This window comes from Procambarus clarkii, chromosome 14 (genome assembly GCF_040958095.1).
Source record: "Procambarus clarkii isolate CNS0578487 chromosome 14, FALCON_Pclarkii_2.0, whole genome shotgun sequence".
NCBI lineage: Eukaryota > Metazoa > Arthropoda > Malacostraca > Decapoda > Cambaridae > Procambarus > Procambarus clarkii.
Window position 1 is genome coordinate 42,146,384 of NC_091163.1, and position 27,034 is coordinate 42,173,417.

At 48.2% G+C, this 27,034-nt stretch overlaps 1 protein-coding gene across 2 annotated transcripts in view; it reads left to right on the top strand.

Annotated features, from left to right (window-relative positions):
* LOC123770912 (roquin-1) overlaps nucleotides 1-27,034 on the top strand; it is a 121,875-nt gene that overhangs the window by 16,005 nt on the left and 78,836 nt on the right. For both annotated transcript variants that reach the window (XM_045763092.2, XM_069324545.1), the window contains exons 3-5: nucleotides 4,680-4,869; nucleotides 14,933-15,169; nucleotides 23,564-23,739. In XM_045763092.2, coding sequence (XP_045619048.1) covers nucleotides 4,680-4,869; nucleotides 14,933-15,169; nucleotides 23,564-23,739 — 603 coding nt within the window. The remainder of the gene's footprint in view (nucleotides 1-4,679; nucleotides 4,870-14,932; nucleotides 15,170-23,563; nucleotides 23,740-27,034) is intronic.

Sequence of the window (27,034 nt, forward strand, 5' to 3'; positions counted from 1 at the left end):
TGTCATATGTATGGAGTTCTTTGGGCCTACCGGGGACCACGAGCCAGAACCTTGCCCCTCTAGAGAGACAAGGGGAGCAATAGCCTATAGAAACCCCCGTGTGGTTGGAAGCATTCTATGTCTGCCATCGACAGGATCAGGCACCCAGAAAGGTAAGCATCCCAAAACAATCCCCTATTCTGGTGAAAATTGCAACCAAAAGCCGAACTAGTGGATAGAACTTCCCAAACAAAAACTAGCAAACTACCTGTAGTGTGACGTCACCGCGTCGCCGTCTGCGCAGCTCCCCCCTCCCCGGGAGGGGGAAGGGGGAGCCCCAGATCTCCTGTGCTGGTGATCCACACCCCAGTTCTTGAGGCTGATACTAGCGGCTCGGTTGTGTGCTCTGGTTCCAGACTTTTTGCGGCGCTGTGCCTTGTGTGTGGCGGCTGTTCTCCAGGGGTGCGAGAGCCAGGAGTGTGTCTTCAGTACTCGGGCTGCATGCACCAAGGGGTTCCCTTCCCTAGGTGACCTGTAAGTACTGCCCTTGGTGCTTGGGATTACCTTCCACAAGTTCCTCGGGATCTGCCTCTGTGGGTCCGTTTAACTGCTCGGTTTTTCGGCCACCCTTTGGGTACTTAGGTGTTTTGTCTCCTTCGTTTGCCTTAGGGTAAGAGGCAGTTTTACACTGGTAAGGGGCGCAGGGTGCTGCGCAGCTTGTTGTCATCTATCACAGCAGCCGGCTCTGTTCCTTGGGGAACAGATGTTTGGCCTCATCCTGATACTTGGTGGTGCCCCCTGTTAGGTCCTTGTGTACACGTCCCTGGGGTTCAGCTGTAGACAGTTTGTTTGGTGGTTTTGGGCGCCGGTTAGCAGTACCCTGCCTGGGTTTACCTGAGCGCGAGTCCTCTTATAGTAAATGCTCAGGGCCCTGGGAATCCCGTAGGGGACGCGTGGATCCGATGTATGCAACCCCGGAGTTCCCCCCCCCCCCTTCCCCCTTGCTTGTGAGTTTGAGGGTTGTTCGGTCCCCTTGTCTCAGGGCAACCCTCACTGTTTTTGCCACTGTCATGCAGCCTGTTAGGTCGGTGACACTTTCGACCCGAAGTCCTGTGAGTTTTGCTGCTTGCTGGTGATTCAATTTACCCAATCTGCAGATGATCATCTTCGGGTACAGGCTGCACAGGTGTTGCATTCTAGGTTTCGTTTGTTGCAACGTGCTCGGTTGGTTGCTCACCCGGATGCCCCGCGGCTGCCCCGTTTTGCTTATAGGGACCTGGACTTGTGGGTGGGGGTTGCTTCGACTCTGGTTCAGTCCGCACCTCCTTGTCCTACCCCTCCTGTTGTTCGTTCTGGTCCCCCTCCCCTGCTTCCGTCCCCGAAATGTCTGAGGGTTTCAGAATCGGGGCAGGGGTTAGTTGGTCTTGAGACTTGGGCTGCCTCGGGAATGCGTTTTCCGGTGTGGCGACGAACACATTCGAGTCTAGTCCCCCAGCTGAAGCCTCTGGGTCTGACCAGTGGGCCCCCTTCTGTCTGGCTTCTACGGCTGCGCCGGCCTTCTCTGGTGGGGTTGGTGCTTGGGGGGGGGGGGAGGACACGGCCCCGGGTCCTGCAGAGGAGGACCTTGGGGCTGGGGAGGGGCTCACTTGGGGGGCCTTGGGCCCCACTAGACCCCGCCTGGGTTTTTCTGCCCTCTGAGCGGGGCTTGTTGTTACAAGGAGTGGGGTTCTCTTTCCCCCTCTTCCCCCTCTGCATACGAATTGGACTTGGTGTCTGCCCCTTCCCTGGTTCGGTTCCATTTTTCCGGAGGTTTTCGGCTTATCGCATCCAACCTGCTGCGGTGCTGGCGGCCCTTGCGGCAAACCTCCTGCATGACCCGGATTATGCCTCGGCAGTGGATCCCTTGGCTTTCAGGTTTGAGCCTTCACTTCGTTCCCTTTCTGGCTCCGTTCTAAGGTTTCTGGATTCTTCCTGGCTGGTGGACTGTCCTGTCTTTACCTTGGAAGTCTGGCACTCCTTCTGCCGTTCTTGCGCGCTTGAGTGGCGGGAGGTTTCGACGGTGCTGGAGGTTTTCCTGGGGGATCCACCTTGAGCACCTCAATGAGTGCTTGTTTGCTCCTGCTTTTCCCCGGGATGTTGGTGTCATTTAGCTCCATATGCAGGTTCCCTTCCTTTCGGCGGCGCAGGTGGCTGAGGACTTGCACGCCCGAGGCCTTTTGGCTTTGGCCTTGCATTTCTTTTCCCTCCTAGAGCTGTCTTCGGACTGGCTCATGGAGGATGTGAGGGCGCTTGGGGCTGTTCCGGGTTCTGGCGCTTTGTCTTCGGCAGCTCCCTTGTCTTCGGCAGCTCTCTTCGGCCTTGCTGAAGCTTTTCGTGCCGATCTTGCGGGATGCGGTTGCTCTGTTTTGTGCTTCCCGGCTCACGTGTCGATAGGTGGTGCTTGCCCCCTCTGTGGAATCTGCTTGGGCATTGTTTCTTGGATGTCTTCGCCCTTTTGTCCTCTCCTGTTTGAGGCTTCAGCCGTTGCGCAGTATATTCAGGCTGCTTCGGCTTCTTGCCAATCTATGTCAGACTTGCTGGTTCTCCGGGGGTCCCGTGGTGGGCTTTCCCGGAAGGGTCGTGCCAAGGCTTGGAGTTCCTCTCGTCGTGGTAGGGCACTGGTGTCGGGTTCGGCTGCTCCTTCGGACCTGCCTTTGTCTGGTCGGCGCAGTGTTCGCTCTGTGCGAGGTTCTGGATCTCATTTGGCTGGGGGTTTTGCGTCGGTTGCTGCATCACCGGCTTCCTGTTCGGGCTTTTCGGGGTTCAGTACCTTGGCACCTACCCAAGCCCACGCTCGATGTTCACGGACGCATCATCTCTCGGCTGGGGCTTTGTGACCAGTGCTCACCAGACCAGCCAGGGACGGTGGGGTCCGTCGTTCCATCGAGTCCACAGCACTGTGCTGGAGTTCACGGCGGTGTGGCTTGCTCTTCGGAGGCTTCGAGTTGCCTGAGGGTCGACGATCCGGCTCCATTTTTGGACTGCTCCCTGGTGGTTCATTATCTGAACTGGGGGGGGGGGGGATTCGATGCGGTCCTTTGCTCTTTGGTGCTGGTCACTTCAGGTGACTCGTCTGCTGAGTTCTCGGGGTTTGGCTCTCCTGGCAGTTCACGTGGGGGGGGGGGGGGGGGAGTGTTCAACGTCTTGGCCGACGGCCTGTCTCGTTTCGTTCCCCTCTCCACAGAATTGACAGTCGACGCCGCCTCCTTCAGTTGGTTTGGCCAGACGTTAGAATGCCCCGAGGTGGACCTCTTTGCATTGGCTAGGTCTCAGCGCCTTCCCCAGTATGTGGCGCCCTTCCCCGACTGCAAGGCCATCGGGGTCGATGCCTTCCGGCAGATCCGGTCGAGATGGGGGTACCTCTTTCCCCTGGTTTCCCTGTTGCTCAACATCCTGACTCGCTTGGAGACTTACCAGGGGAGAGTTGCCCTCTTGACCCCATGATGGCTATCCCAACCATGGTTTCAGGCGCTGCTTGCTCGGTGTCCGAACCCGGAGGTTTTCCCGCGGCTCCGCCTCTTCCAACAGATTGGACCGGTTCGTCACCAGAACCCAGAACCCCATCAACCAGGAGCAATATCTAGCAGCCTGGTTAACCAGACCACCAGGCAGAAGGTTTGATAAAAGGCTGAGCTGTGTTAACAGTAACACCTGGAGCCAGTGCTGGCACAAGGTAGGTAGGTAACATAAGAGACTGAGCTGTGTTAACAGTAACACCTGGAGCCAGCGCTGGCACAAGGTAGGTAGGTAACATAAGAGACTGAGCTGTGTTAACAGTAACACCTGGAGCCAGCGCTGGCACAAGGTAGGTAGGTAACATAAGAGACTGAGCTGTGTTAACAGTAACACCTGGAGCCAGCGATGGCACAAGGTAGGTAGGTAACATAAGAGACTGAGCTGTGTTAACAGTAACACCTGGAGCCAGCGCTGGCACAAGGTAGGTAGGTAACATAAGAGACTGAGCTGTGTTAACAGTAACACCTGGAGCCAGCGCTGGCACAAGGTAGGAAGGTAACATAAGAGACTGAGCTGTGTTAACAGTAACACCTGGAGCCAGCGCTGGCACAAGATAGGAAGGCATAGATTAAAAGTAAAAGCTACAAAACAGGTAGTAATTATGTCAGTAGAGCTTGTGTTTGATGAGAAAATAATGTAAATATCACAACTATACTTCACAACATCATAGGCCAAGCCAGTGTAACGATGCTACTGTTGTCAGCACGTTCTGGCTGCATTGTAATATCTATATACAGGTACACTAACAGCCTTGTGTGTGCTGATGACATTCACTGCTAGCATTAATTCAGCCAAATGTGAAAGCTAATGGAATGCCTAAAAATCCCTCTAATTGAAACCTTGGGTTTCTACACTCCTTAGAGTGCAAGGGACTGTGCAGAATATAATTAATAAATGTTGATGTAAGAGATAGCTATAACAGGCTCAAAATTTGTATTACTTTCCCTTCAAATGTAGAAGAATTATCAGTAGATCCCTTACAGCCTTTAAAAAGAATCTTAAGTTCCAATTAAAGGTAAATTTTAGGTCCCTCAACACCATGTTTGTATGCTTTCATCATTGTGTGTATTTTGCAGTAAACACTCTTGATATTTTGTGCTGCACATGTTTTGTGAATTGTGTTACATTTGATATTTGTGTTGCAGACTGTGATGAGGCTGGAGCTGGACCAGCTTCCTGTAAATGGTGCGTTACTGTCACTGGTGGGGGCTGGGTCGAGTGCGGAGGAGGGGGACCTACCCCCTCCTCCACCAGTGCCTACATCACATACCCGTAACTACTTCATGGCCGTCAAGTGTATCAAAGATCTAGCACTCTTCCTTAAACCCTTCTCTGGTAAATATCTTGGCCTTTCATTTATTGTATTTTTATTTATTTATTTATATATACAAGAAGTTACATTGGGGTTATGAGAGAACATAACATTGCAGCTTTTACATTCTTGCAAATCCACTAACACGCACAGCATTTCGGGCAGGTCCTTAATCTAACAGATTATTATAAGGGAGCCGGTCGGCCGAGCGGACAGCACGCTGGACTTGTGATCCTGTGGTCCCGGGCTCGATCCCGGGCACCGGCGAGAAACAATGGGCAGAGTTTCTTTCACCCTATGCCCCTGTTACCTAGCAGTAAAATAGGTACCTGGGTGTTAGTCAGCTGTCACGGGCTGCTTCCTGGGGGTGGAGGCCTGGTCGAGGACCGGGCTGCGGGGACACTAAAGCCCCGAAATCATCTCAAGATAACCTCAAGATAGGTAAATTATAGCAAAATTTGAAGAATATATATACGTACATTGTATAAAAATTTGAAGATTATTAATAGGTACAGTGTATATTGTAGCATAATTTGAACACTGTTATTGGTACATTGTAGGAAAATGTGTGTTCAACATAACAACTATGATATAAGTTGTTGTTGTTGTTATAGATTCAGCTACTCGGAACAGGTTCCAAGTAGCACGGGCTATGGTGAGCCTGTAGGATATAAGTCGATAGCAGTGATTACATTGGTGAAGTTGTATGGCTTAGACACACATATTGGGGGATTGGGTAGCACAAGATACAGTGAGTTTGAAACACTAGGTAGGAAACTATGAGGATGAAATTGGGTAATTTTTGGTTTTACTTTTGAACAAGGCATAGGTCGGACAGCTTTTTAATTCGTTAGGAAAATGAGTTCCATTGACTAGGTCCCTTTATTTGCATAGAGTGTTTATACAGATTAAGTTTGACTCTGGGGATATCAAAGATATATTTACTTCTGGTGTGGAGATTATGGGGTCTATTACATATGTCAAGGAAGAGTTTCAGATCAGGATTTGCATTTAGAAACAAGATTTTGTACATGTAAATAGCACAAGAGAATGTGTGTGTGGGGTGAGTGTATGTTTAACATATTTACGGATTTAAAGAGAATGTAACGTTTCCCAAAAGTCGTATTCGTAACGTACCCAAATGAGCCCTGCACTCTGTGTCTCAAGTGGACATTAGTTAACGGCTATGTTGTTCACTGTTTCTCTTACTGTAACCTTAGCATCAGCCACCCTTGTACTTGATGCTTGACCAACATGTGCCACAGGTACAAGAATACTGCGACCACCACTTACAAGTACTACAGCCTGTATTATAACCAAGTTTACATAATAGAACCTTCGCACTGCCATCACCTTCCCTTAATAACCATGTAATTAAGCTTCTGATGGCACAGAAGGACCAGTCAATAGCAGTAGAAATACCAAGAATCTGGATCCCCAGTTAATAAAAAGGAGGGAATGGAATTACTTTAAATGCAGCTTAACCACTGTGATGCGCCGAGTTTATTGTGAAATTCCCCCTGTGCGCATGAACTCAAGTGTTCCCCAAATATTCTTTTTTCTTCGTAAAATGATAAATTCTCTTCCCTGAACATGTCTATGTAAAAATACATACGAAATTCCACTTACTTTGGATGTGGGGGACGTGGACAAGGTGCGCTGTGACATCATCAGGGGCTGGTCGCCCGTGCGTGACACGCCCAGACACGGTCGCATAGGCCATTCAAGCACCAGGTGTTGCCACAAATATATTTTCAATTATTTGTTCTATATATTTCCAATGTGGTTTTATTTGTTTTTTTTTATTGTATATGATGCATATTTGTGTCCTTTACAATATGTATACAGTAGAACGTTCATAATGTTCCGTGGAACTGTGATACATGTGTCAGTAATGTGTCCACAATAAATGTTTATTGTCACAATATTGCTTGTTAAAGATTCACTAAAATTACAATATGTACAGTTTCACACACTATTTACACAGTAACACACTGTATTACACACTCAACACCTGTACCTGTATTACAGTATTACACCTGTACCCTCCCCCTCTCCCCCACCACCCCAAGCCCTCCCTCCTCCACCAATCCCCCCGTGCCAGGTCCCCCCAGCTCCCACTCACCCCAGATCCCAAAGGTCCCCCCCAGAAAAGAAGCAGAAGAGAGTCAGTTTCAGGGTGATGTACTCGAACATAGATGGGATCACAAGCAAGACAAGTGAACTAAGGGAAAGAGCACAAGAAGTTAACCCAGATGTAATCGGACTCACTGAAACAAAACTCTCTGGAATCATAACGAATGCCGTGTTTCCCCAGGAGTATACAGTAATAAGGAAAGAGAGGGAAGGTAGAGGAGGAGGCGGAGTGGCCCTACTCATGAGAAGGGAATGGAGTTTTAAGAAGATGGCCATCCCGGGCTGTGAGGAGTTCAGAGACTACATAGCAGGCACCATAACAATGGGAGGACCAAGAATAGTAGTAGCAGTAATATACAACCCTCCACCAAATGACAGGAGACCCAGTCAAGAGTATGAAAACAACAACAAGGCAGTTAACACTATAATTGAGAGGGCAGCCTCTGCTGCCTGTAGAAATAGATCCCACCTGCTCATCATGGGCGACTTCAATCACGGAAAGATTGACTGGGAGAACAAGGAACCGCATGGAGGCGAGGATACGTGGAGAGCCAAACTATTGGAGGTGGTGACAAGCAACTTTTTAACGCAGCATGTCGGAGAACCCACAAGGATGAGAGGCAATGACGAACCAGCGAGACTCGACCTAGTCTTCACTCTGAACGACTCCGACATAAGAGAAATCGGTTTTGAGGACCCAGTAGGAATGAGCGACCACAGTGTACTGGTGTTTGAGTACTTGATTGAAGAAGGGTTATTGAACTCGAGGAGGGATACCGAAACCAAAAGGTTAGCATACCGAAAGGGAAACTATGAGGGGATAAGAAAATTCCTAACAGGTATTGCATGGGAAACAGAGCTCAGGGGAAAGACGGCCCAAGATATGATGGATTACATCACGCAGAAGTGCAAGGACGCAGCAAACAAGTTTGTCCCAGTCCAAAAGGAAAACAGAGAAATGAAGATGAGAAACCCATGGTTTAATCAAAGATGTAGGCTAGCTAAGCAGCAAAGTAAAAGGGCATGGAGAAACTATAGGAATAACAGGACACTGGAGAGCAGAGAAAGATACCAGAATGCCAGGAATGAATATGTCAGGATGAGAAGAGAGGCAGAAAGACAATACGAAAATGACATCGCAAGCAAGGCAAAGACTCAGCCTAAATTGTTGCATAGCCACATTAGGAGAAAAACAACAGTAAAGGAACAGGTTATGAGATTAAGGATAGGGGCGGAAGGATTCACTACAAATGACAAGGAAGTGTGTGAGGAATTGAATAAGAAATTCCAGGAGGTCTTCACCTTAGAACAAGGAGAAATTCCAGAGGTAAGTGAGGGAATAGCTAACCAGGAACCACTGGAAGAGTTTGAGATTACCAGTGGGGAAGTAAGGAAGTGTTTACTAGAGTTGGACGTGATGAAGGCTATAGGCCCAGATGGAATCTCCCCTTGGGTTCTAAAGGAAGGAGCAAGAGAACTGAGCCTACCACTCTCCATAGTGTATAACAAATCACTGGCAACAGGGGAACTGCCAGATATTTGGAAAGCAGCTAACGTAGTCCCGATATACAAGAAAGGGGATAGACAGGAGGCACTGAACTACAGGCCAGTGTCCCTAACCTGCATACCATGCAAGCTGATGGAGAAGATTGTGCGAAAAAAACTAGTGGAGCATCTGGAGCGAAGGAACTTTGTAACACAGCATCAACATGGGTTCAGGGATGGCAGGTCCTGCCTCACAGGGTTACTTGAATTCTACGACCATGCAACAAAAATAAGGCAAGAAAGAGAAGGGTGGGCAGACTGCATATTTTTGGATTGTCAGAAAGCCTTTGATACAGTACCACACAAGAGGCTAGTGCGAAAGTTGGAGATGCAGGCTGGAGTGAGAGGGAAGGTACTCCGGTGGATAGAGGAATACCTAAGCAACAGGAGACAACGAGTCTGTGTGAGGGGTGAGGCCTCAGATTGGCGAGACGTCACAAGTGGAGTCCCGCAGGGGTCAGTCCTTGGACCTATACTGTTTCTGGTATATGTAAATGATCTCCCAGAGGGTATAGATTCGTTCCTCTCAATGTTTGCCGACGATGCAAAAATTATGAGGAGGATTGAAACAGAGGATGATAGTAGGAGGCTACAAGATGACCTGGATAGACTGAGTGAATGGTCCAACAAATGGCTGTTGAAGTTCAACCCGAGTAAATGCAAAGTAATGAAACTAGGCAGTGGAAACAGGAGGCCAGGCACAGGATACAGAATAGGAGATGAAGTACTTAATGAAACAGACAGAGAGAAAGATCTAGGAGTTGATATCACACCAAACCTGTCTCCTGAAGCCCACATAAAGAGAATAACGTCTGCGGCATATGCGAGGCTGGCTAACATCAGAACGGCGTTCAGGAACCTGTGTAAGGAATCATTCAGAATCTTGTACACCACATATGTAAGACCAATCCTGGAGTATGCGGCCCCAGCATGGAGCCCGTACCTTGTCAAGCACAAGACGAAGCTGGAAAAAGTCCAAAGGTATGCTACTAGACTAGTCCCAGAACTAAGAGGCATGAGTTATGAGGAAAGGCTGCGGGAAATGCACCTCACGACACTGGAAGACAGAAGAGTAAGGGGGGACATGATCACAACCTACAAAATCCTCAGGGGAATCGACCGGGTAAACAAGGATGAACTATTCAACACTGGTGGGACGCGAACAAGGGGACACAGGTGGAAGCTGAGTACCCAAATGAGCCACAGAGACGTTAGAAAGAACTTTTTCAGTGTCAGAGTAGTTAGTAAATGGAATGCATTAGGAAGTGATGTGGTGGAGGCTGACTCCATACACAGTTTCAAATGTAGATATGATAGAGCCCAATAGGCTCAGGAATCTGTACACCAGTTGATTGACGGTTGAGAGGCGGGACCAAAGAGCCAGAGCTCAACCCCCGCAAGCACAATTAGGTGAGTACAATTAGGTGAGTACTCAGTACTTCGGAAGTGAGTAATAATCAATGAAGTAGTCCATGGTACACAGTGCGACTTCGCTCTCGTTGCACCTGGGATTAATAAATCCCAGTGTCTTATTTGCCTTATTACGAACATTCATGCATTGATCCTTAGGTTTTAAATTCTTACTAATCATAACTCCCAGATCCCTTTCGCAATATGACTTTGCAATCTCACCACCATCTAGCTCGTATCTTGTAACTCTATCATCATTACCTAGCCTCAGAACTTTACATTTATCAGCATTAAACTGCATTTGCCAATCAATTACTGTACTGTACTGACATTAACATGAATTTCTCGGAATTAATGAATTACAGTGTAATAATAATAAACAAAGGAGCATGTGGTAATCTACAGCCCGGGGGAAGAACATCTTGATCTGGGATGATTCATTGCACTCTTGCCAAATCACATAATTATCCATTCCATGAAAACCTTATGACTCCACCATAACTTAATTAGAACTTTTATGTATTTCCTTACTAGTGAATAACTTAATTTAAGCCCCAGATATAAAATACTCTCAAAATGAACTAATTAGTACACTTACAAATAGCAGTATTACTTTAAGGGTACTCTTGGTGAGGGATGTGAGGTGGGTGGCCGTCTGCCTCAGTAGCGACCTGACCTCAGGTCAGAGTGCTGCCTGCTCATAAAATGTCAAGCCCCCCCCCATCCCCTATGTACTAAATGAACCAGATGACAGATACATGACTCCATAAAACTCCTCACTTTTCCTTTTACATATAATAAGGAGTACACAGAATCTATTCTCTACAAGGACAAATGTAAGATGGAACTTTACAAAAATACGTGACAACACTATATAATCTCTTCCCTGGTACGGAGACGTTATATCAAAACAGGTCAATGCCCTCCTCTCAGTTATACTGCTGGCGTGTAGGCACGCGCTCATACGCCTACAATACAATCCATTGAATAAGGAAAACCTCCTAACTCCAGCTAGGTTGTTACAAGAGGGGCTGGGTGTTGTCTGAAAACAGAGTTTGTTATTGTTCTGATAGCAGATTTTTGCTGGGTAATGATGGGCTTGAGGTAATTTGGTGTAGTTGAACCCCATGCACAGATACCATATGTAAGATAGGGATAGATTAGCGAGTAGTATAACGAGAGGAGAGCAGAGTAGGGAATATAACATCTGATTTTGGAGAGTATATCGACAGTTATACAGGTTTATATTATTTATATCCGTCAGGGATCTATAGACTCTTAATACCAGTATCGGCAATGTTTTGTGGGAGCATTTTTCCTGTACATACTGTACTGTAAATGCATGTATTTACGTTAGGGAAACATGTAAATACGTGTATTTACGTTAGGGAGACGTGTAAATACATGTATTGACGTTAGGGACACACATGTAAATACATGTATTGACGTTAGGGACACACATGTAAATACATGTATTTACGTTATGGACACACACATGTAAATACATGTATTTACGTTAAGAAAACATGTAAATACTGTACATGTATTTATGTTATGAAGATATGCAAATACATGTACAGTATCTACTTTACAGAGACATGCAAATACTGTTCATGTATCCACGTGATGGAGACATGCAAATACTGTACATGTATCTACTCAGCCTGTTCTTGCACTTGCTTACAGTCAATATTGGCTTATTTAATAAGTGCATATGTGACATACTAATTGATTGTGAATATTTTAGTTTACCTTGAAAAGCTTCATAGAAAACACCGACCTCACCTAACCTTCTTAGTATGTTAAGATAAGCATCTTATTGCTTCTTATTTACAATTATTACTTAACCTATCAACAGTATAGGTTAAGTAATAATTGTAATTAAGAAGCAATAAGAGGCTTATCTTAACATACTAAGAAGGTTAGGTGAGGTTGGTGTTTTCTATGAAGCTTTTCAAGGTAAACTAAAATATTCACAATCAATTAGTATGTCACATATGCACTTATTAAATAAGCCAATATTGACTATAAGCAAGTGCGAGAACGGGTTGATCTACTTTACGGAGACATGTAAATACATGTGTCTACTTTACAAAGACATGCAAATACATGTGTCTACTTTATGGTGACATGCAAATACTGTACATGTATCTACTTTACGGAGACATGTAAATACATATGTTCGGAGACATCTACTTTAGGTAGACATGCAGATACATGTAATTTACAAAATAGAACACAAAACATTGGAGACTACAATACACGTATTGAATAAGTTTGGAGTTGAAAACATCTTGATTGGGGGACTTCACTCAACATACCTAAAATGAAAGACTGTGGCAAGTACAGTTATATCTGAGAGAATCTAAGGAAGTACTGTAATTTAAATGAAGTCACACACAAATGACCTCTTATCATGTGACATCATAATGTACTCATCTATTTGTACTCACCTATTTGTGCTTGTGGGGGTTGAGCTTTGGCTCTTTGGTCCCGCCTCTCGACTGTTAATCAACTGGTCTACAGATTCCTGAGCCTACTGGGCTCTATCATATCTACATTTAAAACTGTGTATGGAGTCAGCCTCCACCACATCACTGCCTAATGCATTTCATCCGTTAATTACTCTGACACTGAAAGAGTTCCTTCTAACGTCTCTGTGACTCATGTGGGTACTCAGTTTCCACCTGTGTCCCCTTGTTTGCGTCCCACCAGTGTTGAATAGTTTATCCTTGTTTACCCGGTCAATTCCTCTGAGGATTTTGTAGGTTGTGATCATGTCTCCCCTTACTCTTCTGTCTTCCAGTGTCGTAAGGTGCATTTCCCGCAGCCTTTCCTCGTAACTCATGCCTCTTAGTTCTGGGACTAGTCTAGTGACATACCTTTGGACTTTTTCCAGCTTCGTCTTATGCTTGACAAGATACGGGCTCCATGCTGGGGCCGCATACTCCAGGATTGGTCCTACATATGTGGTGTACAAGATTCTGAATGATTCCTTACACAGGTTCCTGAACGCTGTTCTGATGTTAGCCAGCCTCGCATATGCCGCAGACGTTATTCTTTTTATGTGGGCTTCAGGAGACAGGTTTGGTGTGATATCAACTCCTAGATCTTTCTCTCTGTCCGTTTCATTAAGTACTTCATCACCCATTCTGTATCCTGTGTCTGTCCTGTTTCCACTGCCTAGTTTCATTACTTTGCATTTACTCGGGTTGAACTTCAACAGCCATTTGTTGGACCATTCACTCAGTCTGTCTAGGTCATCTTGTAGCCTCCTACTATTGTCCTCAGTTTCAATCCTCCTCATAATTTTTGCATCATCGGCAAACATTGAGAGAAACGAGTCTATATCCTCTGGGAGATCATTTACATATATCAGAAACAGTATAGGTCTAAGGACTGACCCCTGCGGGACTCCACTCGTAACGTCTCGCCAATCTGAGACCTCACCCCTCACACTGACTCGTTGTCTCCTGTTGCTTAGGTACTCCTGTATCCAACGGAGTACCTTCCCTTTCACTCCAGCCTGCATCTCCAGCTTTTTCACTAGCCTCTTGTGTGGCACTGTATCAAAGTTTTTCTGACAATCCAAAAATATGCAGTCTGCCCACCCTTCTCTTTCTTGCCTTATTTTTGTTGCCTGGTTGTAGAATTCCAGTAACCCTGTGAGGCAGGACCTGCCATCCCTGAACCCATGTTGGTGCTGTGTTACAAAGTTCTTTCGCTCCAGGTGCTCCTGGAGCGAACAGTCACTATCACACTATCATGTGATGGTGATAGTGTGACATATCATATCCTACTTATATCCTACTTATATCCTACTATATCATATCATACTTATCATGTGATAGTGTGACAGATTTGCCTTAAACTAGGAAATAGTAGAACCAACTAGAAAAGAGATCACACTAGGCCTTATTTTCACAAATAGTGATAAATTGATCGGGAACATAGTTATAACAAATACCTGTTACTCAGATCACAGCTTAATTTAAGTTCAGACACGCATGGGCAGCACTCCCAAAATCCTAGAGGAGGAGAATTCAGCAAATTTAATTTTAATAATAATTAGATTAACTGTGAACAAATAAACCAAGACCTCGCAGAAATATGCTGGGAAGAACAGGTAGAAAATGCAAACTTAAATCAATGCCTCGAAAAGGTAGACTCAGTAACTCTAGAAATGTGCTCAAGCAACATTCCAATAGAATGATGCAGAGTATGAGGGAATATGAATGATGTGTACACTCCATAGAATGATGCAGAGTATGAGGGAATATGAATGATGTGTACACTCCATAGAATGATGCAGAGTATGAGGGAATATGAATGATGTGTACACTCCATAGAATGCAGAGTATGAGGGAATATGAATGAAGTGTGCACTCCATAGAATGATGCAGAGTATGAAGGAATATGATTGATGTGTGCATTCCGTAGAAGGCATAGAATATGAGGGAATATGATTGTAGTATACTTTCTGGAGAAAGGCATAGAGTATGTAGGGACAAGTTAAAAGTGTATATTCTGTAGAGGAGCATAGAGTATGAAGGGACATATTTGAAGTGTACATTCCATAGAGGAGTATGAATAGATATGATTAAAGCATACAAATGGAAATAAAATTAAAGTCTAACAAAGAGAATGTAAATAGGAGTTTGAAACAAACCACTGAATTCTAGTAAGATAAGTTTACATTTAGAGAAGAACGGTAAACTCTGGGTTGGTAAGATGGTCGCAGATCTGCAGAAGATGATACCAAGTATATTACCTGTACCTTAATGTGATAGCATAATCTCATTGGAAAATTTCAAGCACAGATTGGATATAAATAGGAGCTACCTCATGTAGACCACTAAGCTTTCTGCAAATGGCTTTCTTCATATATTATGTAAACTTGATAATTAGTTGGCAGTAATACAAATATGTCTTACTGTGTTACATGTTAAGACAGTTTGGTCTTCAGAGCAAAATTCCTCATTGTTTTGACTACAGGCTCTGGAACAAACGGCTCTACGTCACTTCTGTCCCGTCCCATGCAACGGAAGCTAGTCACTCTCATCAACTGCCAGCTTGTGGAAGATGAAGGGCGGGCCAGAGCAGTCCGTGCTGCACGATCTCTGGGTGAACGCACTGTCACCGAGCTCATACTTCAACACCAAAATCACCAACAGCTCTCGGCTAACCTATGGGCAGCAGTAAGGGCTCGAGGATGCCAGTTTCTGGGACCAGGTAAGGTCTGCATCTTAAACTGCAACCTGTTCTCTCACTTCATGTACTTCACTTCTGACATTATTAACCTTAACATAAAAAAAATCATACTTGTTTGACATTGGCTGTCATCTATGGGTTAAGATATTGTTTAGATTTATCTAAATCTGTGATTTATTCACAGCTTTATCTAAGCTGTGTTCAGATATTTATACCCTGTTTTTATGTTTACCAGCCTTTTACATGCTGCCAGTGTTGTTCTGATTGTGTGTGATTCCAGTGATAGAGAGGGAAAAATATTGCCTGTGTATTGTTGACATGTAATTTACGGATCATATTCAGTCTTTTTCATATACAGTTTTAATTCTACAGATTGTCGGATACAGTATTGAGAACTTTATGCTTTTTGCTGGGGTAAGCCCTCTGGTGGCTCTCTAAAGTTAACTCACTGTGATTGCTCCACCTGAAAGTTCATATCAGTTGCAGGATTTGTATTTGCCTTATCGGGGACGAGAACCATGGTCCCCTCACAGAGATGCAAAGAGTGAATGACAATTTACCACCCTACTGGGACATCATCCAGAAACTCAGCGTAGCTTTACAGACAACTGGTTTATAGAAAACAAAGCCTTGAAGCTACCAGACAATTCCTTAAACGATTCAAACAAAGAGATTCACTCAAAACTTTAGCTTGAACTCGCTAGTACCAACGGTCTGTCAGTCATGGTTAAATCCTCTGCTTCAAGCTAGAGTCCGATCACCCTTGGTCTTTATTCATTGTGCAAGGTCCATTTGCCTATGTTTTGTTATTTGATTTTAGTAAAATCTTCACGTGCATGTCTTCCTTCTGGCTTGTTATGTGGACTTGGTTTCTTTTGTGATTGAAGCTGCGTGTGCTTAGGTTTTTTTCTGTGGGGAGCCCCTATTGCTCCCTGGAGCTTATCGGGCTAATGTATGTTATATTAGACCGGGACATTAGCTATGGAGTTCAGACCTACCAGGGACCAGCGCCAGAACCTGGCCCCTTCAGAGAGGTTGCAGGGAGCAATGACCCTGGAAAACCTTCCCTGTGGTTGGGGGTTTTCCTTATCTGCCATCGACCGGGGTTAGGCACCCAGAAAGGAAGGCATAACAAAACAAACCCCACATGGAAAAAAATAACAACAAAAACGAACAGAGAGGTAGAACTGACAATCCCAAGGAAACAAGCAAACAAGCAAACTTAGCACACTACTGCCATGCCGCTTGTCCGCTCAGCCCTCCCCGCCCCGAGAGGGGAAGGGGGGGCCCAGACCTCACCGCGCAGACTGCATAGCACTCTAGTTCGTAAGCTAATGACAACCAGGACAGACGCTTCTCTGGCCTCAGTTTCCTAGGCGGTGTTTGCCTTCATGGCGCTCACTGCTGTGTGTTGTGTTGTGCGGTGGCCAGGTGTTCCTCGTCAGTACCGGGGCTGCATGCGCTTAGGGGCTTCCTTCCCTAAGCTTCCTGTGAGTACTGCCCCTGTGTGACAGGGTTATGTACCCTGGGGCGTTCGGGAACCATTCCCGTAGAGGTTCTTGCTACTCGGCATATGCCTCGCCCTTGGGGGCGAGGCATATGCCTGGTATTTTGACGTGGGTATCACCATCTCTGTGGTGATCAGGTGGCTTTGTTGATGGTGCCCCACCTGTGAGCTTCGTCTTGGCAACAGTATGACGTTCCTGGTGTTTCTATGCACTTTTTCTTGCTCCTCGTAGGTTGTCTTCTTTTTCGCATCGGGTTGTCTTGTCCTCTTTTGGGTTTTCAGGACTACAGTTATTTGATGTTTCTTATTGTCGCCTCGTTTTGTGCGGCGCTGGCGGAGCCGCTCTGGCTTGCGTTCGGGGTGGACGTCACATCTGCCCCGTTTCGTACGTTTTCTCGTGTTTTGTTTCATCTCCGGGCTGCTCATGCGTCGCCTGAGCCGTCCTGGTCCTTGATCAGGGTGCCTTCTTATCTTCTCCTCAGTTTGTGGTAGCCCCTTCGGTTCAGGTTTCTGCTCTTTGGTACTGGTGGTAGGTTTGTACGTTTGCAGCCTTTCTCCGTCCTGGCGACGGTTGAGACGGCTGCTTTCCGGAGGGGTTTTTGGGTTATTCATGCTTGATTGGTTTGGCCGAGGGTGCGTCCTGTGTTGTCCAGTTGCGCTTTTTTCCGTTACCTGCGTACCGTGTCTGGGGATGCGCTTTGGGTTGATCCGGTTCCCCTCGTTGCTTGTTTTAGGGCTCGGGTCTCCCAGGTCGTCCGCAGAGTTTTTCAGTCTTCCAGCCTGTGGTCTGTCCTTGCGCCCTTGCTGTTCAGACGTTTGCAGCTTTTACTGCTGTGTTGGTGACGTCTAGGGGCTCATTTCGGGCACAGGGATTTGAGGGTCGCACAGGTTCTTGGCCGCCCATATTTTTGCGCGTCTGCTCATGTGCGTTCTTGTTGCCTTGGGTCGCAGGTTGCATCCTGTTGTCTCAGCTTCGCGTTGCGGAGTTTGTGGCGGCCACCTCCCGGGTTAACCCTTTCTTTTCCTTCTCTTTGGGTATGAAGCTCCAGGGAGCCGTAGGGGCTCTCCACAAAAAACCAGCGTTGAATGTAATGAAACGCCATTTTCTGGGTGAGCCCCGGAGGCTCCCTGGCAACCCTCTCTCCCACCGGTCGGTGTTTTTTTTGCGTTGGTTGAAGCTTAGCTTCCGAACTGAAGTTTGGCAGCCGGCGCGGTAGGTCCGGGGTTCCCCCCTCCCCCTCTCGGGGCGGGGAGGGCTGCGCGGACGATCAGCGCGGCAGTAAAGTGTGATGTTTGCTTGTTTGCTTGTTTCCTTGGGATTGTAGGGAGTTACTACCTCTCTGTTCATTTTTTTGTTTTTGTTTTTTACCATGTGGGGTTTGTTTTGTTATGCCTACCTTTCTGGGTGCCTAACCCCAGTTGATGGCAGATAAGGAAAACCCCAACCACAAGGGGATTTTCCAGGGCCATTGCTCCCTGAAACCTCTCTAAAGGGGCCAGGTTCTGGCGCTAGTCCCTGGTAGGTCTGAACTCCTTAGCTAGTGTCCCGGTCTAATATAACATACATTAGCCCGATAAGCTCCAGGGAGCCATAGGGGCTCACCAAGAAAATGGCGTTTCATTACATTCAACGCTGGTTTTTTCCTGGGTGCTCACTAGTGTTGCTTCTCTTGTGTTTTCTAGAGTTGCCACTGAGAGGCCAGGCCACTTGGGTGGAGAGCCTCACATTGGGTTGTTTATGAGTCTTTGACTCCTCTGTTTGTGTCTTTAGCTGGGATTATTCTGTTGGTTGTGTGGGATTCACTGGGGCATGCACTCGTCTGGGGCACTGTGGTCCCCATTCGTACCCTTGAAGTTTTAGCTGGATTTGGGGGTCTGTTCCTAAGGCGAGTGATCTCAGTGCTTTGATGTTCTGTTTGGCTAGCTGCCTTCAGGTCCTGGTAATTCCCCTATGGTTCTCAGGCATCCTTATGGTTCCTTATGGATCATTGCACCGAGTCTGCAGTTGCTATGTTTGAGCTTGAAGGATGTTCGTTGTCTTTGCTACTGGCCGATAATCATTCTTTCTGCCTCCACCGTCCTGCCTGCTGGGTCAGACACCTATGACCCTGATTTCTGCGAGGCTTGCTCCTACTGGGTCTCTGCATAGACTGATTGAACCTCGAGTTTGGAAGTGCGTCAGGTGGCTGATGCTTTACAAGCAAGGTTTGCTACTAGACATTCACTCTACTGTATTGTGATCATTTGGCTGCCCCAGAGTTCATCCCCTATGGTGTTTAGGGACCTAGAATGAGAGGTGTTGGTGACATCCACCTGGACTAAGTCTGTGTTTACTCTTCCTTACCCTGCGAGTGTGGTAAGGAAGTCTGCTTCTAGTCTTCCCATCCCTGGTTCCGGGTTTGAAGCATCTTAGAGTTTTGGAGTCAGATCAGGGTTTAGCTTAGTCTTTCTCTAGGGGTGGTTGCATCTACTTCACCAATGGAGGCATTTGAGCTTTCTGATCCCACTGGGGGTTTTGGCTTTTTGTGTTGGGGCCTGGATGGCAGGGAGGGAGGAGCAGCCCAAGTAGGGTCTGTGGGTGCTTTGTCACTGTTCATGAACTTTGCTTCCCTCTGTGGTGGAATTTTTACTTTCATGCATTGTAGGCTGCTCCTGTTTTCTTGGTCCCCTGTTCCATGGCTCGCATTTTCCAGTTCGTCCAGAGTGTCAATAGTCTAGCTTGCCTGTGGCTACTCTCGGGGTCCATAATGTTTGCAAGTATTCCACTTTGGCGGTAGTCTTTTCCAACAGGTCTTGGGGTTTGCATGCAGGCTCTGGTTTTGGCATTCTAACAGGGTTCTTGGGGCTCAGTATTTGATTAATGTTCCTGGCCCCAGTTTGTCTTGCGTTTTTTTGGGTCGTGTCACCTGGCCCGGCTTTTCTCCTTCATCTTAGTAGCTTCCACCTGTCCTCTTGGTAAGTTCTGCATTTTTTTTCTCCATTGTTAGTTAGCTTGAGGAAGCTACTAGTAGGCTTTCCCAGAAGCCCAGCATTGAGTGTAATATAACACCTCTTTCTTGTAGAGCCCCAGTAGCTTCCTCAGTCCTGTCCTTCCTCTTGATTTGTCTGTTTGTTGGTGGGTTATTTATCAGCTCCACAACATGGGAGGTGGCTGTGCACTGGGGCCAGAACATGGGAGGTGGCTGTACACTGGGGCCAGAACATGGGAGGTGGCTGTGCACTGGGGCCAGAACATGGGAGGTGGCTGTACACTGGGGCCAGAACATGGGAGGTGGCTGTACACTGGGGCCAGGCATGGGAGGTGGCTGTGCACTGGGGCCAGAACATGGGAGGTGGCTGTGCACTGGGGCCAGAACATGGGAGGTGGCTGTACACTGGCGCCAGGCATGGGAGGTGGCTGTGCACTGGCGCCAGAACATGGGAGGTGGCTGTGCACTGGCGCCAGAACATGGGAGGTGGCTGTGCACTGGGGCCAGAACATGGGAGGTGGCTGTGCACTGGGGCCAGAACATGGGTGGTGGCTGTGCACTGGGGCCAGAACATGGGAGGTGGCTGTGCACTGGGGCCAGAACATGGGAGGTGGCTGTGCACTGGGGCCAGAACATGGGAGGTGGCTGTGCACTGGCACCAGAACATGGGAGGTGGCTGTACACTGGCGCCAGAACATGGGAGGTGGCTGTACACTGGGGCCAGAACATGGGAGGTGGCTGTACACTGGGGCCAGAACATGGGAGGTGGCTGTGCACTGGGGCCAGAACATGGGAGGTGGCTGTACACTGGGGCCAGAACATGGGAGGTGGCTGTACACTGGCGCCAGAACATGGGAGGTGGCTGTGCACTGGGGCCAGGCATGGGAGGTGGCTGTGCACTGGGGCCAGGCATGGGAGGTGGCTGTGCACTGGGGCCAGGCATGGGTGGTGGCTGTGCACTGGGGCCAGGCATGGGTGGTGGCTGTGCACTGGGGCCAGGCATGGGAGGTGGCTGTGCACTGGGGCCAGAACATGGGAGGTGGCTGTGCACTGGGGCCAGAACATGGGAGGTGGCTGTACACTGGGGCCAGAACATGGGAGGTGGCTGTACACTGGCGCCAGAACATGGGAGGTGGCTGTGCACTGGGGCCAGAACATGGGTGGTGGCTGTGCACTGGCGCCAGAACATGGGTGGTGGCTGTGCACTGGCGCCAGAACATGGGAGGTGGCTGTGCACTGGGGCCAGGCATGGGAGGTGGCTGTGCACTGGGGCCAGGCATGGGAGGTGGCTGTACACTGGGGCCAGAACATGGGAGGTGGCTGTGCACTGGGGCCAGGCATGGGAGGTGGCTGTGCACTGGGGCCAGGCATGGGTGGTGGCTGTACACTGGCGTCAGGCATGGGAGGTGGCTGTGCACTGGGGCCAGAACATGGGAGGTGGCTGTGCACTGGGGCCAGAACATGGGTGGTGGCTGTGCACTGGGGCCAGGCATGGGAGGTGGCTGTGCACTGGGGCCAGAACATGGGAGGTGGCTGTGCACTGGGGCCAGAACATGGGTGGTGGCTGTACACTGGGGCCAGAACATGGGAGGTGGCTGTGCACTGGGGCCAGGCATGGGAGGTGGCTGTGCACTGGGGCCAGGCATGGGTGGTGGCTGTACACTGGCGCCAGGCATGGGAGGTGGCTGTGCACTGGGGCCAGAACATGGGAGGTGGCTGTGCACTGGGGCCAGAACATGGGTGGTGGCTGTGCACTGGGGCCAGGCATGGGAGGTGGCTGTGCACTGGGGCCAGAACATGGGAGGTGGCTGTGCACTGGGGCCAGAACATGGGAGGTGGCTGTGCACTGGGGCCAGAACATGGGAGGTGGCTGTGCACTGGGGCCAGAACATGGGAGGTGGCTGTACACTGGCGCCAGAACATGGGAGGTGGCTGTGCACTGGGGCCAGAACATGGGAGGTGGCTCTGTACTGGGGCCAGAACATGGGAGGTGGCTGTACACTGGGGCCAGAACATGGGAGGTGGCTGTGCACTGGGGCCAGAACATGGGAGGTGGCTGTGCACTGGGGCCAGAACATGGGAGGTGGCTGTACACTGGTGCCAGAACATGGGAGGTGGCTGTGCACTGGGGCCAGAACATGGGAGGTGGCTCTGTACTGGGGCCAGAACATGGGAGGTGGCTGTGCACTGGGGCCAGAACATGGGAGGTGGCTGTGCACTGGGGCCAGAACATGGGAGGTGGCTGTGCACTGGGGCCAGAACATGGGAGGTGGCTGTACACTGGGGCCAGAACATGGGAGGTGGTGGCTGTGCACTGGGGCCAGAACATGGGAGGTGGCTGTGCACTGGGGCCAGAACATGGGAGGTGGCTGTGCACTGGGGCCAGAACATGGGAGGTGGCTGTGCACTGGGGGCAGAACATGGGAGGTGGTGGCTGTGCACTGGGGCCAGAACATGGGAGGTGGTGGCTGTGCACTGGGGCCAGAACATGGGAGGTGGCTGTGCACTGGCGCCAGAACATGGGAGGTGGCTGTACACTGGGGCCAGAACATGGGAGGTGGCTCTGTACTGGGGCCAGAACATGGGAGGTGGTGGCTGTACACTGTGGCCAGAACATGGGAGGTGGCTGTGCACTGGGGCCAGAACATGGGAGGTGGCTGTGCACTGGCGCCAGAACATGGGAGGTGGCTGTACACTGGCGCCAGAACATGGGAGGTGGCTGTACACTGGTGCCAGGCATGGGAGGTGGCTGTGCACTGGGGCCAGAACATGGGAGGTGGCTGTGCACTGGCGCCAGAACATGGGAGGTGGCTGTACACTGGGGCCAGAACATGGGAGGTGGCTGTGCACTGGCGCCAGAACATGGGAGGTGGCTGTGCACTGGGGCCAGAACATGGGAGGTGGCTGTACACTGGCGCCAGAACATGGGAGGTGGCTGTACACTGGGGCCAGAACATGGGAGGTGGCTGTGCACTGGGGCCAGAACATGGGAGGTGGCTGTGCACTGGCGCCAGAACATGGGAGGCGGCTGTGCACTGGGGCCAGAACATGGGAGGTGGCTGTACACTGGGGCCAGAACATGGGAGGTGGCTGTACACTGGGGCCAGAACATGGGAGGTGGCTGTGCACTGGGGCCAGAACATGGGAGGTGGCTGTGCACTGGGGCCAGAACATGGGAGGTGGCTGTGCACTGGCGCCAGAACATGGGAGGTGGCTGTGCACTGGGGCCAGAACATGGGAGGTGGCTGTACACTGGCGCCAGAACATGGGAGGTGGCTGTACACTGGGGCCAGAACATGGGAGGTGGCTGTGCACTGGGGCCAGAACATGGGAGGTGGCTGTGCACTGGGGCCAGAACATGGGAGGTGGCTGTGCACTGGCGCCAGAACATGGGAGGTGGCTGTGCACTGGGGCCAGAACATGGGAGGTGGCTGTACACTGGCGCCAGAACATGGGAGGTGGCTGTACACTGGCGCCAGGCTAAAACTCAAAACTAAAAGTTTGGAGTGAATCTTATTTTATTTGAATTTTTTGCTGATTTGTTTGGCAGTTTCAAGGTTTCATTTTTTTTTGTGAACCCTGCAGTTGTCTGTAAAGATTCACTGACTTTCTGCATGCATTCTAGGTGAGGTGGTGAAATGTCACTCTCTCGCTCCACCTCTGTGAGTTGGGACCAGGTTCTGGTTCTGATCCCCAGTAGGTAAAATAGAACTCTTGCAGCTGATGCGGCCCCTTCAGGTGGAGCAATCTCAGCGAGTTAGCTTCACGGAGCGACCAAAGGCACCTCCAGATAGAATTGTTTCATTACATTCAATCCTAGATTTTTTAAGAGAATGTTTAATTTTTATGGTAATTTCTTGTAAAATTGTCTGTGTGTGGAGAGATGTTGGAGAGTGGCATTGAAACAGCTTCCAAATACTGAAGGGTGTACATTTTCAGCAATGCAGGAGGAAGTGTTAAAGCTGGTTCTTCTAGCTCTTGAAGATGGGTCAGCTCTGTCGCGCAAGGTGCTGGTGATGTTTGTGGTGCAGCGTCTGGAGCCTCACTTCCCGCAGGCCTCCAAGACCAGTATTGGACACGTTGTGCAGCTACTTTACCGTGCTTCTTGCTTCAAGGTGAGCAAGCGATACCATAATCAAACTAATTGGATAAGTGATAAGAGGTGTACCCATATTCTTCCAGCTAACAATGCCATTTTATTAAATGGTATTTTGTTTAATGTATCTATTATTAACTGATTCTGTACTGTCTTATTAACTGATACTGTATTGTCTTATTAACTGATACTGTACTGTCTTATTAACTGATACTGTACTGTCTTATTAACTGATACTGTATTGTCTTATTAACTGATACTGTACTGTCTTATTAACTGATACTGTACTGTCTTATTAACTGATACTGTACTGTCTTATTAACTGATACTGTACTGTCTTATTAACTGATACTGTACTGTCTTATTAACTAGTACTGCATGAGCTCACTTATCCGGACTATATGGGAAGGACCCCCAACCAGATACGCGAGACATGCGGATAAGCAGAATTCTTACCGGGAAAGTCCAAAAACTAACATATTTGCAATTTTTTGTACCACAACCAACATAATTTGAATTTTCACACGCTATAATTAAGAAATATACGAGTATTGTAATGTAAAACAGAAACTCCAGCTTGCATTGTTGTAGTTCATCTTGTTTGATATTGTACATCTTGAAACCAATTGTGCTTGAAAATTGATGTAACCGATTAAGACTATTCAATAGCTCGGAGGATAGAACTTGGGTCTCACACGCGTGGGGTCCACGGTTGGAGTCTCCTAGAACCCAGGTGAATGGACTGTTAGGTAACCTGAGCTAACACAACACAACTGTACAGCCGGTCGCCTGAGCAGACAGCACGCTGGACACGTTATCCTGTGGTCCCAAGTTCGATTCCAGGCGCCGGCGAGAAACAATGGGTAGAGTTTCTTTCATCCTATGCCCCTGTTACCTAGCAGTAAAATAGGTACCTGGGTGTTAGTCAACTGTCACGGGCTGCTTCCTGGGGGTGGAGGGTCAAGGACCGGGCCTCGGGGACACTAAAGCCCTGAAATCATCTCAAGATAACCTCAAGATATAACCTCAAGGTAACAGTACATGACCTTGGCAAGGTCAGTTTTGACTGGCAGCTGTTGTAACATCACTGGTTGAAGGCTCTTGGCCTTCTGGGGAGGCTTCACTTTTCCTCTTCACAGTGTTGTGTCTCGTATGAAACCTGGAAATCCAACCATCCCTTGCCCTGGCAGAAATCCTGTATTCCAAGTCTGGCTGCAAATCTGCTTGCAGCAGTTCTTATTTCTGCACAGCAAGTTGTCACACCAACTGTGCAATGCTGTACAAACCACTTATACAGAGCCTCGTTCAACTGTGTATAGTGTGCAGGTGTTACGACCTACTTGAGCCAGTAACCGGGTTCTTTCTGTTTAATGTACCTTAAAGCCTCATTTGCTATGATCCCATCCCAAGTCAATGGTAAGTTCTCAAGAATTGGCAGTAGCAAGGAATAGTACAAGGAATAAAGGGGGGATAAACCTACACCTTCACCTTTATATTATCTATAGAAGTATAACTACACTTTGTACACAGTGTCGCTTTCACACAGGACACTCAATATATCTGCAGTGTTCTTCAAATCTCAGTGGGTCCACTATCTTCAAGTACACACCGTCCACGCTCAGTGGAAATCACCCGCGAGTTCACCTTTCTCAACCTGGGCCAGTCTACACACCGTATCGTCATAATGTCCCAATACCCCATATCTGCTCTCCTTAACACTAGCAGAAGGCTTCAGCACCACATTGACAGGGGTCACAAATGATCACTTCCAGGGGTCTCTCTAACACCCCTGGCAGAAGTCTCTAGCAACACACTAGCAGCACTTCTCAGCAGACAGCCACTACTGTCGTCTTCTAACTCCTCTTGGTCAAATCCCGGGAACATCGTGTTCACACAACACTGCATAAGTACAACAGCTAACACACTGTGGGGAAGAGTGAGCATCATCACACTGAAGAGTCACACTGCTGCAGGCTCCAGGATAATTCAAATTATCTAAGTGTGGGGAGTAGAATGAGGTGTCCCAGAATACATGAAGGTATAGGGAATTTGAAAATAAACTAAGAGATAAGAAATAAGTGTTAGTGAATGAAAAATCTTGGCTAGAAAAGTTGATCTTTCAAAACAGCAGAATGTCAACAAAGATGGCCGCCACCACAGGGAAGGGCAGTACCCCAACAAAGGAATGTTTTGCAGGTTTCTCACAACAAGATGCAATGAAAGATGGTTTTCTTGGCAGGTTAGTGATTATTGAGGACATGATAAAGTATTATGAAGAAAAGGTTATTAAATTAGAACAAGAAAATGAAGGTCTCAAGATTGAGTTTTGTAATTTAATAGGAAGTATTTTTCAGCAAGGTAATGAAATTACCAGCTTGATTTATAAGGTAAGGATGCAGGAGGAACACATCAAGGAACTAGTAAAGGATAATGAGGCATGGAAAGTGAAGAGTAGGGAATTTGAAGAAATTAACAAGAAAATAGACTCATATGGTGAACAACTCCAAGGGAGCCTGAGGGCTAACATGGAGTTAGGTAAGGATCTGCAACGAGAAACTTCATTGGCAACTCAAATAGAGGAAGCTAATAAAGAACTAGAAATATAGAGAAGAAATAAAAGAGAAGTATGCACAAGTTGTAAAAGAGAAAGAGACTATCAAGGAAGTGTGTTCGGAAGTCAAAACCAGAAATGACCAATAAGAAGCAGAAATTAGGCAAGCAATTAGGAAAGAACTGGTAACCAACAGTAAACTGGTACAAAACACTGCAGATAGAACTAAGTCCATAATCATTTCTGGGGAGAGCCTCTACGGCTCCCACGAGCTTACTAGGCTGATATGCTAATGTCAGACTTTGGCATCAGTCATGTGTATGGAGTTCTGTGGGCCTACCGGGGACCACGAGCCAGAACCTGGCCCCCTCAGAGAGGCAAGGGGAGCAATGGCCTATAGAAACCCCCGTGTGATTGGAAGCATTCTATGTCTGCTATCGACCGGGTTAGGCACCCAGAAAGGTAGGCGTCCCAAAACAAACTCCTATTCTGGTGAAAATTGCAACCAAAAGCCGAACGAGTGGATAGAACTCCTCAAACAAAACTAGCAAACTTGTATGACGTCACCCGTCGCCGCTCCGCCGTCTGCGTAGCTCCCCCCTCCCCAGGTGGGGGAAGGGGGAGCCCCAGACCTCCCGCGCCGACGATCCACACCCCAGTTCTTCGGCTGATGCTAAAGACTGAGGTCATGTGCTCCGGTGGTTGTTTCAGCACTGTACCTAGCGTGTGGTGCCTGTCTTCTAGGTGGTGCGTGAGCTGGGAG